General features: G+C 33.2%; 1 protein-coding gene across 2 annotated transcripts in view; it reads right to left on the bottom strand.

Annotated features, from left to right (window-relative positions):
* Positions 1-14,199, bottom strand: part of LOC129227630 (uncharacterized) — a 109,190-nt gene that overhangs the window by 77,449 nt on the left and 17,542 nt on the right. Inside the window, exon 1 of one of the 2 annotated variants that reach the window (XM_054862218.1) lies at positions 3,191-3,207. The exons of the other annotated variant lie outside the window; for it this stretch is intronic. Within the exon in view, the coding sequence (XP_054718193.1) occupies positions 3,191-3,197 (7 nt within the window). The 5' untranslated portion in view covers positions 3,198-3,207. Of the gene's footprint in view, positions 1-3,190; positions 3,208-14,199 lie in introns of those variants that run through there. 2 annotated transcript variants of the gene reach the window in all.

The following is a 14,199-nucleotide window of genomic DNA, read 5'->3' on the forward strand; positions in this document are numbered from 1 at the left end:
CAGAGAGATGGTAAGAAATGGCATTGAAAATACGAGAGAAGCCAGGCTTAGATACTAGTAGAAAATAAAATTTAAAAATACAAACACTCAAGCAATAGCGTTTAAATATTTTTGCGAATGATAAGCACAACCTAGCAGCCAGCAGCGATTGATCCAAACAATGAACTACAAGATATAAATTCGTCAACTTACATACGAAAAAAAAATTTTCTTCCTGCCAAATCTTTTTCCCCAAAATGGGGAAAATACACTTAATAAATACGTTCAATAATTTTCTTAAACTGGTGGCTAAAAATATTTTTTACAACAGTGAGAAGTCTGCATTCGTACAACTCTTAGCAATTCAGGAAACTTTTTGACAAAGATCCTTAATTTTCTATGGAAGTTGATAAAAACATGTGAAATCCCGAAATGTCCCATGGAAATATTCAGAGACGCTTAGGAATTTTTTTTTACTCTGAACTTCCGGTTTTAGGTAATAATGCTTAAAGTCAAACCTTTTTTACGATCTATTTTTGATATTGAAAGGATTGGAAGAAAATTCACTAGCAATGGCTAAGTGAATAATAGAACATCAAAGTACCTCTTTTTGTTGGCTTATGACATTTAAAAAAAAAAAAAAAAATATGATGATGTAGTAAATTAATGAAATACAGTGGACTTCTGAAAACGATGTATAGAAAAACAAAAGTCATTTTTTAATTTACCCCAAAGTGAAGAACCTCTAGTAATCAATAATATGTCACGGAAATTCGAAAAAGAAAACAGATAAAATGCTTTAAAAAAAAAAAAAAAAAAAGATGAAAGAAGAAGAAGCAAAAAAGATTTCAAAATTTACCTACATACCTTGATTTCGAAAGTTTAGATTTTGTGTAAAAAAAAAATCGTATTTCTAAAATCATTACATAATTACATCGCTATCGATAACTCTTTTCCAAACAGTTACTTTTATTAAATCTCTTCCTTCGCTGTGCATTAGTCAGAACACTTCAATAAAAGATATCACCGAAACATTAAATCATATTCAACAGATTTCAAATAAACATATTTTAAAATCATAAAAAATCAAGGTTTGAATTTTTTCAAAAGAAAGGATTTTTTTTTCAGCGAATTGATCTAACAGTTGTGTCAGGAAGATAAATAAAACACACATCTTCATTTTTCTGAATTTCAAAGAAGAACGAGGTTAGCCTGTCGTTTGTTTGATGTACCGTAAACAAACTCTTTGTGGTTTGTCAACAATTTGAAAGAAAGCAGTTTGCAAAACTCTGAAAAAGGATGACGTTTGAAACTTTACTCAAATATGATAAGTTTCTTGCTTTCTTTGTATACTGAAAAATTCATGTAAGCAAAAATTTCATTTCAAAACTTGCAGTGCGAATATTTTATTTCAACATAACATAATATATTATTTATTTATTTATTTGTTTGTTGGTTTGTTAGGGTGCTTCATAAAACATGATTTTGATTTTCTTTTTTTTCACCCTGTAATTTTTTTACACCATAAATATATTTTTCATAAATATATAAATATGAAATTTCTAACATTTCAATTCAATGGAAAAATATTTAGAGGTCGCGCAGCACAAACAAATTTTGTTGAAAATTGGCAATTTTGATAGCTGAAAAATAGTTTATGTAATGTTATTGCTCAAAATTATGCTACGTTCAAAGGGATATAATTTTAAATATTTAACAAGTCTACAAGATTAACATACTCCTATCTGTTTCATTAAAAAAAGAAAGCTTCCCATTTGCGATATAGGGCCAAGATAAGAGACAGGAAAGCGACTTTGGGAGTAGCTGCCACAGTTAAAATATAAGTCAAAATGCGGAAGAATTTACACTTAGTCACTCGTTCATGAGAGTGTAAAGGCGAACTATAAGCTCTGAATTATACTTTAACGTTCAAACTAGTCAACAAATTAGTTTATAAGGAACGTTATAATTTATTTTTCAGCGGTGTATCTATCAGTTTCATTAAGAAACTAATCCATATTAGACGATTTAATTTTTATCAAAAATCATCTCTTCTTAATATTTAGCTTTCCAATGCATTTTTGCGTTAGAAACGAAGAAGAAGAGAGCAGGGTGAAAACCCCCTAAGAGCAAGGCCGCACTCCTGCCTAAATATCGCCAAGGTCCCCCTAAAGCAAGCGCTCTCTCCCAAAAAAGTGAAAAAAAACCCCTCAAAACACCCCCCAAAAAATTTTATTGGCGCGGTCTGCGCCATGGATCCCCCCCCCCTCCAGGTGGGCACCCCTAGAAAAGAGAGAGTAGTAGTTGAACGTGAAAATTAAAAAACATATTTCATGTGTTTCAGGAATACAAAAAAACGTTGTTTATTCGAAAACGTTTTGAGCTTTGGGACGCAGCAATTTCAATGTGCAATTTTTGTGTCATACATTGCTGCTCTTTTAGCTTACTTTTGCGCAGAAATAAATGTTTATCACTTAAGTAGTAAAATAAAGGACTACGGTATCGGTGTCGGAGGCTTTAAAATTCCAGAAGTCAGAGCCGGAGTTGGTCATTATTTTTTCTATACTCCGCTGCCCAGTTTAAATATTAGAGTAAAACCACGCGTCAGTATCATTTAAATGATATTTATAGATCAGCTTTATCCTTTTCCATTAATTTCAACAATTGAACTTCACCGTGAAAACGATTCAGTGACGTTCTTTGAAAATAATGGACAGGTGATATGCCCAATTTCTACCAACAATATGTATTGAAAAAGTCAGGTATGTTTTCCGCTAAAATTCAGTTACCTTTCTGAAATTCTCCTGAAAAATTCAAAAATTCTCCCATTAAGACCAGTCGTGTCCTAGACAGAATTACAAGAAAGTAGCAAGAGTTTTACTCTCCTGTAATTCTTGCAAAGCTAAGAAGTCCATGAACTTATTCGCCCCCCTTTTTTGGGAGCTTAATTAGTCTGAATGGGCTGTGATTGAACAGAAGCTCTGCATTCGCGCGGGTTGTAGCAGTGCAGGAAACTGTTTAACAATTATACTTGATTTTTCTAAGAAGTGGATAAAAACAACTAAAATCCTGAAACGATACACAGAAATACTCAGTAAGGTTTTGGAATTTTTTTACAGTGTTTTAGTCTAGTTAGTTCGATAGTCATATTTATAGAATCATGCCATGTGCTTATCATACCAATTCTAAAAATATTTAACAAGTAACTTACCTTTCATTCTCCTTACTTTAGTGAACACGACAAAATAAGATATAAATCATTTGTGGGGTCTGCGCTTGAGATTTTATCTTCATAGCTGTGATAAAAATGTGATATTCCTTTATCGACTCAGCCCGCAAAGCGGGATGTATTATAAAATCTTTCTCATTTGTAAGATAAAGTAAGAAACACGTGCTCAAGTGTTTTGTAAATACAACGGTGTCGAAGTCTCTATCACCTTTTTCATTTTCCGTTTTTTTTAAAAATATTTTTTCTTTTTTTTAACGGTGTCGAAGTCTCTATCACTTTTTTCTTTTTCCGTTTTTTTTCTTTTTCTTTTTTTTTTTTGTGGTCCATGGTTTTATAGATGTAGAGTTGTGCTAAGAAGAAGTTTACAGTTAGCATTTCGTTTTATAGATGTAGAGTTGTGCTAAGAAAAAGTTTACAGTCAGCATTTCTAAGCAGAACTGATATCGGTGAGCAGTAGGAAGGAGTTGAAAAAATAATCCTAAAGTGTTAAAAAAAGCGAGCTGATGTGTAAATCACATGACTTCCTTTTACCCCAATTTAATGTCATTTCCCCATTACTGGCAATTTTAATGTGATTCAATAGCTTACTCTCTAAATATCACCAACAGTGGCCAAATTGAAATCAGATTTAAAAAAAAAAAAAAAAAAACATGGCTAAATTTGTTGTCAAGTTGGCGACCAAAAGGTGGCGACATATCGCCAACTACCTGCCAAATCATAACAGTACTTGAGTTTATATCGAAATTAACAATGATTTTCCCCCCAAAAAGGGGCTAAAGACCCCTTTTGAAACACCCGAATGCAACCAAAAGGAGAGGTGCTACAACTAGACCCCACTAGGAGTCTACGTACCAAAATTCAACTTTCTACGACATACCGTTTTTGAGTTATGTGACATACATACGCACATACGCACTCGCACACCCACACATACGCACATACAGACGTCACGAGAAAACTCGTTGTAATTGTCTCGGAAATCGTCAAAATGGATATTTCGCGTGTCTCTACGTTCTTAGTCACTTATCCACGTGTTGTCTAGTCGGAAAAAAAACTTCATCATTCATTCGGGGGTGAGTAAAATGGAAATTAAGGTAGATTTTTGAGTGAAAATTTTTTCGCGAATACAATGCTTCCTTTTTTGTAAAAAAACGTAAAAAGAAAAAATTCGCATAATTTGAAAAAAGTCCAATTTTTTTTTCTTTTACGAATTTGAGGAATTATTACATAACGGTTCTCACCGTATTTACAGACAACATTATTTGTTATTTATTCATGCTTCTACATAGCCCGTTCACAAGATCTGGTAGAAGGAAGAGGGGAGGAGCAATTTAAAAAAATGGTTCAATTCTGTACTTTCTGTGTGAAACCTCAGACTAGTTTTGTGTTCGGTTCTTGGCCACAAAAGCAAGAATACGGTTTTGAATTTAACTGTTTCTTAGCTAGAGAAGTCACGACTTAGCAGAGTAGGAAAGTACACTGTAAGAACGATTCAGAAACGTTTCTGGAAAATAATGGGCAGCTGATGTGCCCAATTTCTGCCAGTAACATATCTTGCAAAAACCAGGAACGTTTTCTGCTAATATTCAGTAACCTTCCTGAAATTATCTCGGAAGCTTCATAAAAAAAAAATCAGAAATCTTTCCGTTTGAAGTTAGTCGTGTATCTGGAACTTTACAGTAAACTTTGGTAGATAGTACATATAACAGCTTGGTACCTTCCTGAGAAAGTTCAATAAGCAGCATTGCAAACATGGCCAAAGCAAAACTACAAGCACGTATCGAGAATTTTACTCGCTTGCAGTTCTTGCAAAGCAACGTAGTCTATACTTATTCGCTCCTTTTGGGAGCCTAAGTAGCATGGATGAGCCGTAATCGTCTTGAAACCGATACGCTTTATTAATAAATTCAGTTCATCTTTAAACTGGGAGCTAAAAATATTTATCACAACAGTTAAAAGTCTGCATCCGTAAAACTTGTAGCAATTCAGGAAACCTTTTTGACAATGATACTTGATTTTTCCAGGAAGTGGATAAAAACCATTAAAATCCCAAAACGTGACACGGAAATACTCAGTAACGTTTCGGAATTCTTTTACAGTGTACGATATGCTTACTGAAAAGGCCACACACTGTAAGAACGATTCAGAAACGTTCCTAGAAATTAATGGGCAGTATTTCTGCCAGTAACATATCTTGCAAAAACCAGGAACGTTTTCCGCTAATATTCAGTAACCTTCCTGAAAAATTCAGAAATCTTCCCGTTTGAGCCAATCGTGTCACTGGAACTTTAGAGTAAATTTTGGCACGTATAATTTATCGCTTAGTCCCTTCCTGATTTATTACGAAAGTCCCATAAACAGTATCGCAAGCACGGCCAACGTTAAGCCAGAATTGCAAGTAAGCATCGAGAATTTTACTCGCCTGCAACACTTGCAAAGCAACGTAGTCCACACTTCTTTGCTCCCTCTGGGAGCTTAATCAGCATGGACGGGCCACAAGTAGCCTGAAGTCGATTCTTTTTATAAATACGCAAAGTTAATCTTTTAAATGGGAGCTAAAAATATTTTTACACCAGTAAGAAGTGTGCACTCGTGCAACTTGTAGCAATTCAGGAAACTTTTTGACAATAATACTTGATTTTTCAAGGAAGTGGATAAAAACCTTTGAAGTCCCGACACGTTACACGGAAAGACTCAATAACGTTTCGGAATTTTTTTACAGTGCAAGGCGGCTGCAGCTGACTGTTAATGGTAAAAAGAGAGTAGATTTAGAATTTTTCTTTTCTTTTCTTTTTTTTCAATACAAAACACAAAAACATTTTGCTAATATTTTTGGATATGAAGCGAATTTTGGAGCGTAATTTTAAATTTTACTTATACCTTTCTCAAAAATTAACTTGTTTCTAGTGTTTTTAAATGAAGAAAATAATCATATTTATTACTTTTAAATTTAATTTTGGGTGATTGTTTTGGGACAGAGTTCTCTGAAAAAGCTCACAGTTGAAAGAGTTTCTGCAGTGGTCGAAATTTAAAAACCATTGGTTATATGCGTTCGTCAAAGTTTGGTTGCATTTTGCAAACAGTGTCATTTCAATCGTTATTCTACAGTACAGCCTTTTTAGCCGCAGTATTGGAGCAGTTAGGGTGAAAAATATCCATAAATTGCGTCAGTTTTCTTTACACAGGAGATAAGAGTAGACTTTTATGGGAGTGAGTAAATGACAACAACGCCGAAATGAATAGATGTAGGGAGAAAAAGCACGTATACAACACATCCATAAATGACACAGCACGTGAGTTCTAATTACGGAATGCAGAATAAATCATATCTAATAATTATGAGAGTAGACACATAAGGGTATTAACTAATCTGCAATGATGGTCCTACTGCTGTTTATTTTTTGCTCTTCTGCACTTATAAGTAAATTGTGGTAATATGTAAGGGGGGATCTAGAAATTTTTCAAGGAGGGGACGACTCGTATTACCACTTATTACGTAGCATGGGCAGGGGGAGTGCGCCTACAGTATTTTTATTTCAAAGAGATTAACTATGGAGATATAGCCGAGGATGAGGTCCCCGAACTATGTTTTAACAAATTATGTTAACGATTCTTTTTTTGGATGATGATAATTATTTATTTAAGAAGACATTTTACGGTTTTGTTTTGTTTTCTAAAGTAAATTTATATGAATTTATTTTTATTATTTCTTTTGTCAACGGGGGAAAAATAATATCCGCTCTCTAATTTTCCCGTAGGAAAGAGTTTAACAAACGATTTTTTAAAAATATATTGTGTAATTTTTGGTGAGCATTTTAATGGTGCATTTTTTTCCTTTTTGAAAGCGATTAAAGATTTTTTTTTTAATTGAAAAAATACAATGGCGTAGCTATATATATATTCTGCCGCCCAGGACGGTTCCTCTATTTACCACCCTTTCGTTGAGACATATCTAATACATTAAACCATCGAAAGTTATTAAACCTGAAATTGAAAACTTTATTAGAGGAAGAAAAGAAGCTAATTTAATCCGTATTTTTCGTACAGAGGAAAGGTGGGGAGGGGTTCAATTGATTATCCCGGAGAAATATTTTTAACTTATATCAAGATCGCAGTTAAAAGTAACGTTAGGGAGAAGGGGGGGGGGCATCAAAATTGAAGTCAGTTTGAGCCTTTGGTGACGTTAGGAAGTCGGGGTCTTATCTAGAATATTTTCCGAAATTTAAGTTTTAAAACTACAAATTAAGTCTTTCTTAGAGAATGTTAAGGGAATGAGGAAGGTTTAGGGGCTCACTGCGGAAGTATTTCAACTTTAAACACTAAGAAACGCAGATGCAGTCATACCAAAGCATTACATTTCGAAGAGGTTTTTTTCCCCCTTAGCCTCCAGTAATATATTTGATATGTGATTCCCTCCCTTATTCAGATTTTTTTTTTCACTTTAACTATGCTGACTTGCTTAAAAGTATGCCGTCCGGTGTCGACCGCCTCTTTCGCCCCACCCTAGCTATGCCACTGAAAAAATACACCACCAGCTCAGTCATTTCCAGCCGAGGACTGCAGTTGCTTGCTTATTAGCACTCATCAGCCCGGCATAGGAAAATGACTGAACTGGAGATGGAAAACCTCTTAAGGAAGCCAAAAGTGCCAAACAAACTGGTGGCTCTGCTATTGGTTGGTAATATTCTGAATTATCTGCATTGTTTAAAAGATGCTACCACTTCAATTGTCTGCTTTTTTATTTTTAACACATCTGTTTCATCGGATGAGAGATGCATATTTTGTTTCTTGAAATCAGCCTAAAATGTTACAAAGGTATGTTTGGCATAATTTGCAGTCTTTGCTAATTCAGAGAAGATTGATTAGATACTAGAAAGCAGATGCTGTTGGTATGCAGCAAAGTAGGTTCGTTTAGTTCTGGACAAAACTTCTTTTTAAATTAGAATATTTGTAAATTTGCGGTTTGTTTGCCAGAAGAAAACCTCTGTAAGCCCGTTTACAACGATACTGTTAGGATATAAAAAAATATTGTTTTAAACAGGTTATCATTGTAGATAGTTTGATTATTTGTGCTGACATTTTGTTAGGATCAAAGAAAATATCGTAGTAGACAAGTTTATTGCTATAGCCAGTATCGTTATAGACAGGTTTCATTGCATTGCACTATACAAAATGCCGATTTAGGTTGAGAATATGAAATAGATCCACCAGTGATGGAAGTATGTGAAAGTCATGTAGGAATCAAATGACATTTTAAAACGAAAAAATAAACAAAATTTAGAATTCAAACTGTACAAAAGATAAAAATCTTTTTTAAAAAAATCAGACACTCCATTTTGCTATCACTTGACCTCCTTTTCCTAGAAATCGATTTATTTAACGGCCAAGAGGACGTTTTCGAATGTATTCACTTGTTCGATTAGAACTTCAGAAGTGGATTAAGTTATTTAAAGCTAATGGTTTTGGCGCTATCGATTCGATAAAGAAATCTGCTTGAAAGAGTTTTTTTTTCTGATAGCGGGAAAAAGAACATATTTAAAGTGTTGTCATTGAGAGGGAAAATGAATAGATCTTTTATTTTTTTATGTTAATATGCTTTGTCCTAGCTACTGACAAATGATATTTTTAACCAAGAAAAATATGTACTGTTTCACAATAACAAAAAGGACTAGAGTATTACACGTTGCATTGAGTACAAAATAATATATTTTACTGCGTTTTCTTTACTAATAATAAAGCTGAAAGTCTCTCTGTCCGGAGGATGTCTGGATGTCTGTAGGATGTCTGTGACGCGCATAGCGCCTAGACCGTTCAGCCGATTTTCATGAAATTCGGCACAAAGTTAGTTTGTAGCATGGGGGTGTGCACCTCTAAGCGATTTTTCGAAAATTCGATGTGGTTCTTTTTCTATTCCAATTTTAAGAACAAAAATATCATAAGATGGACGAGTAAATTACGAAGTTATCATAACGTGGAACCGTAACATGGGCACAAGCCAATTGGCGAGATACGAAATTATCATAACGTAGAACCGTAAGATGGGTACAAGCCAACTGGCGAGAAAATTCACCATACATTATTTGTAAATATACAGGCGAACCAAAAGATCTTTTGATTTTTCTATTACGGGCAAAGCCGTGCGGGTATCACTATGTTTAATAAAACTACTTAAAACTATTATAATCAGCGCTCTTCGTCGAATGTTAAAAAGAATCTCAGTGCAATTGACACTTTTGAATTTTTTAAGTGGTAATTTTTTAAGTAATTACTCAAAAAAAAAAAAAACCCCTAAAAAGTTTCGCAGGCTGACATTTTTCTGAGAAACTCAAAAGTAATGTAAGCTGCGCTCCAGTCTTGATACTTACTAACAATTCTGTCTTAAATTTGGCCACGTTTGCAAAACAGCTTTTGGAACTTTCTTCCCGAATCCGGTACAAGCTATTATATTATACCTTCTTAAGTTTACTCTGAAAGTCCCGAGACACGACTGACTTTAAACGGGAAGATTTCTAAGTTCTTCAGGACGCTTCCTGAATAGTTTCAGGAAGGTTACTGAATTTTAGAGGAAAACATTCCTGTTATTTGCAAGATATGTTACTGGCAGGAATTGGGCACATCAGCAGCCCATTGTCTTCCAGGAACGTTTCGGAATTGTTTTTACAGTGTAAATATTAGAAGTTAGTAGAAGTTCTTATATAGGGTAGGTGCATCGATTGTGGCCACTTTAAGGCCAAGAGAAAGTTCTAAGGGACCCAGTGCCTCTTGAAGACGCACTATAACAATAAAATATATATCAGTTTTCCCAGAATTTAAGCCTCTTTAACATACATATAAACTTTAAAGCAATTAAATAAACGAAAATTACGTAAGTTAATTAAACTGAAAAAGGGTAGTTTTCACCAGTTGTGGCCACCTATGAGCTAGTTGTGGCCACCTACTGTTCCAGTTGTGTCCAATACAAAATTTTTGCATAAGAAGTAAAATCCAAGTCCATTAGACATACAATTAATAGAAAACATGCATTAAAGAAAAGCAATGTTTTTGAATATTTATTTATTTTAACAAGTATGAATCAGTAACAACAATGGAATAGTAAACGGTAAATAAACATTTGGCAATAATAAGAAAGAAATATTTGTACAACGTGTCTTTGTAGCTTCAGATTATCTGATGGTCTAAAACTGCATGATATCATCTGCAGTTTACCACAATAATTCTTTTTTTCTTTAGCATTGTCACCTACTTTTCATCATAGCACTCACATCATGATTAGAACCGTTTATTTCAGCAACTATTACACACATAAAAAAAAAACTGTTTCATCATAAACTATAACATATTCACCAATTGAAGTAAGTTTACCAATACTGTTTCAGCTGATTCAATTAAGTCACTAGTTAAAGCATCAGTGTCTTCTATGTCCTTTTCTGGCATCCCTTTTTTTAAATCATTGCTTTTGATTTAAAAATGTTTTTTAAATTGTTCAATCTCGGTAGAGTTGACTTTTTTCTTTCTTTCTTTTCTTCTTTTTTTCTTAAGTTTAAACAATTAAGAAATCTGAATATTTTCGAAGCTCTTTTATAGAAACACTATGTTTATAAACATTTTAATTAAACTTTTTCATATAATTTGTGTAAAAAATAAATATTTAAACGGCATTTTTTAAAATGCTTCCGGAAACGTTTATAAATAATGCAATTATTTGTAGAACTTGTACTAAAATTTGCAAAAACTACAAAAATCCTGCAAAATAACTTGTTTACCTTATCAGAATAAAAACCCAATAAAATAATCGTATTGATTTTCACTTAATGAATGTACTAAACATTTTGAAAATGTGTTAAACAAAAAATATCAAAGCTCATTGAAGTAACTTTTGTAATGTAATTGGAAAATTTACTACAAATATTGTAAGAGTAGATCATTAACTAATGAAACATTGCTACTATAATTAACATTTTGGTACAGTCATAGAAAAAAAAAACGAAACACTCGATCGTATTCAAAGACTATTGACACTAGAGACACGTGTGAGGTGTCATTGTTTTAGGAATAAAAAGTTCTACATAATTATGTTAAAAAATTGTTGTTAAGGGGTCGTCTTCATATTAAAACGAGCATCAACTTCAAATTTTTCAATGAGAACCCCCTTTTTTTATCACATATTTGTGATCAGCATCCTTTTTAAACTTTGTATGCAAAGTTTTGTTTAATTAGATCCAGCCGTTACTTCAGAATCGAGTTTTGAAAAATTCCTCTCGTAATGTTAAAACGTATTTTGATATTTTTACTCATAACACAAAAACTAGATTATGCACGGCAAAGATTGTTTTTTTATATCAAAATATGAATCGACCCAATAATAAAAACGTCTTTTACAACACCTAAAATGTAATTTTAGTTTTTTTTATGAATTATTTTAATATTTTTTGAAAAAAATATGATCTAAAACCATATTAAATTTTAACAGAAAAACAATCTAGAAGAGCTTTTATGCGGGAATCCAAAATTTGAGCTCAAAATATTCAGTAGTTTTTGCACTATGCTTAAAATTTCATTTTTTCTCACTTTAGGGGACCGTATACTTTTTTAAAACAGAAATTATGAAAGTTGGTTTCTTCGTAAAAAAAGAAAGAAATTGTTCAACAAAATAAGCAAACCAATTATAACGTGGGTTTTCTGCATTAGAGTTACGTTTATGAATTTTTTAAAAAATTAAATAAATTTATTCGCTGTGTCTGCAGAAGAACAACACAATATTGCAACCGTCAGTTTTTTGTGGATATCGTTTAAACGTCAATGTGTAAATAATGCGAAACACTACTTCATGTATTCAGTAAATTACCGCCCAGTAGCCAGGTTTAATAAAAGAATATGTTATAGAACTTTTAAAATCAAAGCTACACTTAAAATACTTCTGTTTTTTTTTTTTTTTGCAATAGACAGTGTAGAATTAATGGCGCTTCCCGGTAATAATTTGCTAAAAGGAAAAATTATTGCCTTGTCTAAATCGGGAAAAAGCACTCGAAAAATAGCCGACAGTGTGAAGTTTCGCCTTTAACAGTATCCAGATGGGTCAATAGGTAATATTTGCTATTAGATAAGTTTACTGGTTTTTAGGAATTATTATTATAATTTTTTGTAAAGTGTTTGAATAATTTTCAATGTGGTAGGAGAGTAAATTTTAGTAGCAGTAGAGGGCCGCGTGCTTTGAGCCTCATTCTGCACGAAAGTAGTAGTTGTAGCTAATTGTGAACGTTTTTTTTTTTTTTTTTTGACTTCGTCAAAAATTTAACAAAACATTAATTTGCGTGTTAGATTAAGTTGAGTTTTTGTCTACTCTTAGTTATATATTAATTACTTTTTTTTCTATTTATTTTCTCGGTCATTGTCCGTGCATTTCACATCAAAACTATTCTCGCAAGTCAAAGATAAAATTTCAATTTTTTTTTAATATTGTGGAAAAATATCGACCAAAAAAAAAGAGTTGTAAAAAATTATTGTTATCAACTACTAGATGCTTATCTTATTAAATGCATGTTTTTCAGAATCCAATATCTGAATATTCGGGTCCACCTTTATGACACTGGCACTCTAATTCAACTTTCTGGTCCTATTCTTTAAGCAAACAACCGGCCACATGGATCAGCCGCGAGGGCTGAATGTGGCCCGCGTCTCCACTGCGGTTTGGTTATCCCATTCGATGGCTGCAGTGGTTCCTAATAATGAGCACAACATCTTTGCACCGAGCATCTGGTTTAACCGGACAATGAAGCAGGTGTCATGTCATTGAAGCCGAGAGTGCCTAAAAACTGGTGGATGAAGAAAATTTATCTCACCAGTGAGATGCCGTAAGCATACAGCAAATAAATTTACTTTACCTACCAGTTTATTCGCACTCTTAGCTTCAATGAGGTGACTTCTGCATCCTGCACGATTAGTTTCGATTCCAGTCTGCGAAATCCGTAGCAAGGACGAAATTGTAATCTCTGGATAGATTAAACTCATCTGTCGGTTATATTTCGTGTAGTATTGCTATAGGTGCGCCAGCCTATAGCATCACACTATAGGAAATGTTCATTTGCAAGTATATAGTACGCGAAACAAAATCAAAAAATACTAAGCTTTGTTTGCATGTGCTAAGTTACAAAATCGGAGAAATGACAAGAAGTCTGATTTCGGTTCACCTTGGTTTAAGCTAAAATAACTTTTGTCTTTTTAAATAACGGGTTGGACCATCTCGAATCTCGTTGCTAGAAATAGCATTAACTAAAACCGCCAATTGTGTTATGCTTTTTTAATATTACGGTACTTTATGATCTTCCGCATCAAATTTGGATTTGAAACAAATTTTCTTTTTTTTTATTACAAAAAAGCCGCTAGAACAATTACTGTGTTTGTCCACTGTGTTAATTCATATAGCCAAATTTTTACCAAATAAAGTTCGAGTATGAACAGTTTGCTCATTAACGGGTATTTATATTCTCCTGTTTCTGTTTTATTTTTCAGATTGATACTTCGTTCATTTTATGTATATCGAGCAAATTTTCACGGAATAAATAAACCTTGCTTCGCTCGTGTCTCCAATCTATTTAATGCTGCGTCTACCCACGTTGTGCCGTATATATATATATATATATTTTTTTTTTTTTTGTGCGGTGGCACAAACTTCTGCCGATGTTCTGCGAAATTAAAAACGCGCAATTCCATTTGACATCAAAAGACTTTCTATTCATTCCAAAATAAACCTGTAACATAGGTGCAACACATTTATCAAACATATTCACATCATGATTCTAGGTATAAGGTTTGATATTTACATTTCTTTGAGGCTGATTTGCTGAATGATTATATAAGCAATCCAATAGGTTCATATTAGAAAAGGCAAAATGTTCCATTAATTTTAATTTGTCCTTATTCGATTTCCCAAACAACGATCTATACAATGGACCAGTCAAACCCGGTTCGTCATTCTTAGGTTAATCCTAATA

The sequence above is a fragment of the Uloborus diversus genome, chromosome 8, assembly GCF_026930045.1.
Source record: "Uloborus diversus isolate 005 chromosome 8, Udiv.v.3.1, whole genome shotgun sequence".
Lineage (NCBI taxonomy): Eukaryota > Metazoa > Arthropoda > Arachnida > Araneae > Uloboridae > Uloborus > Uloborus diversus.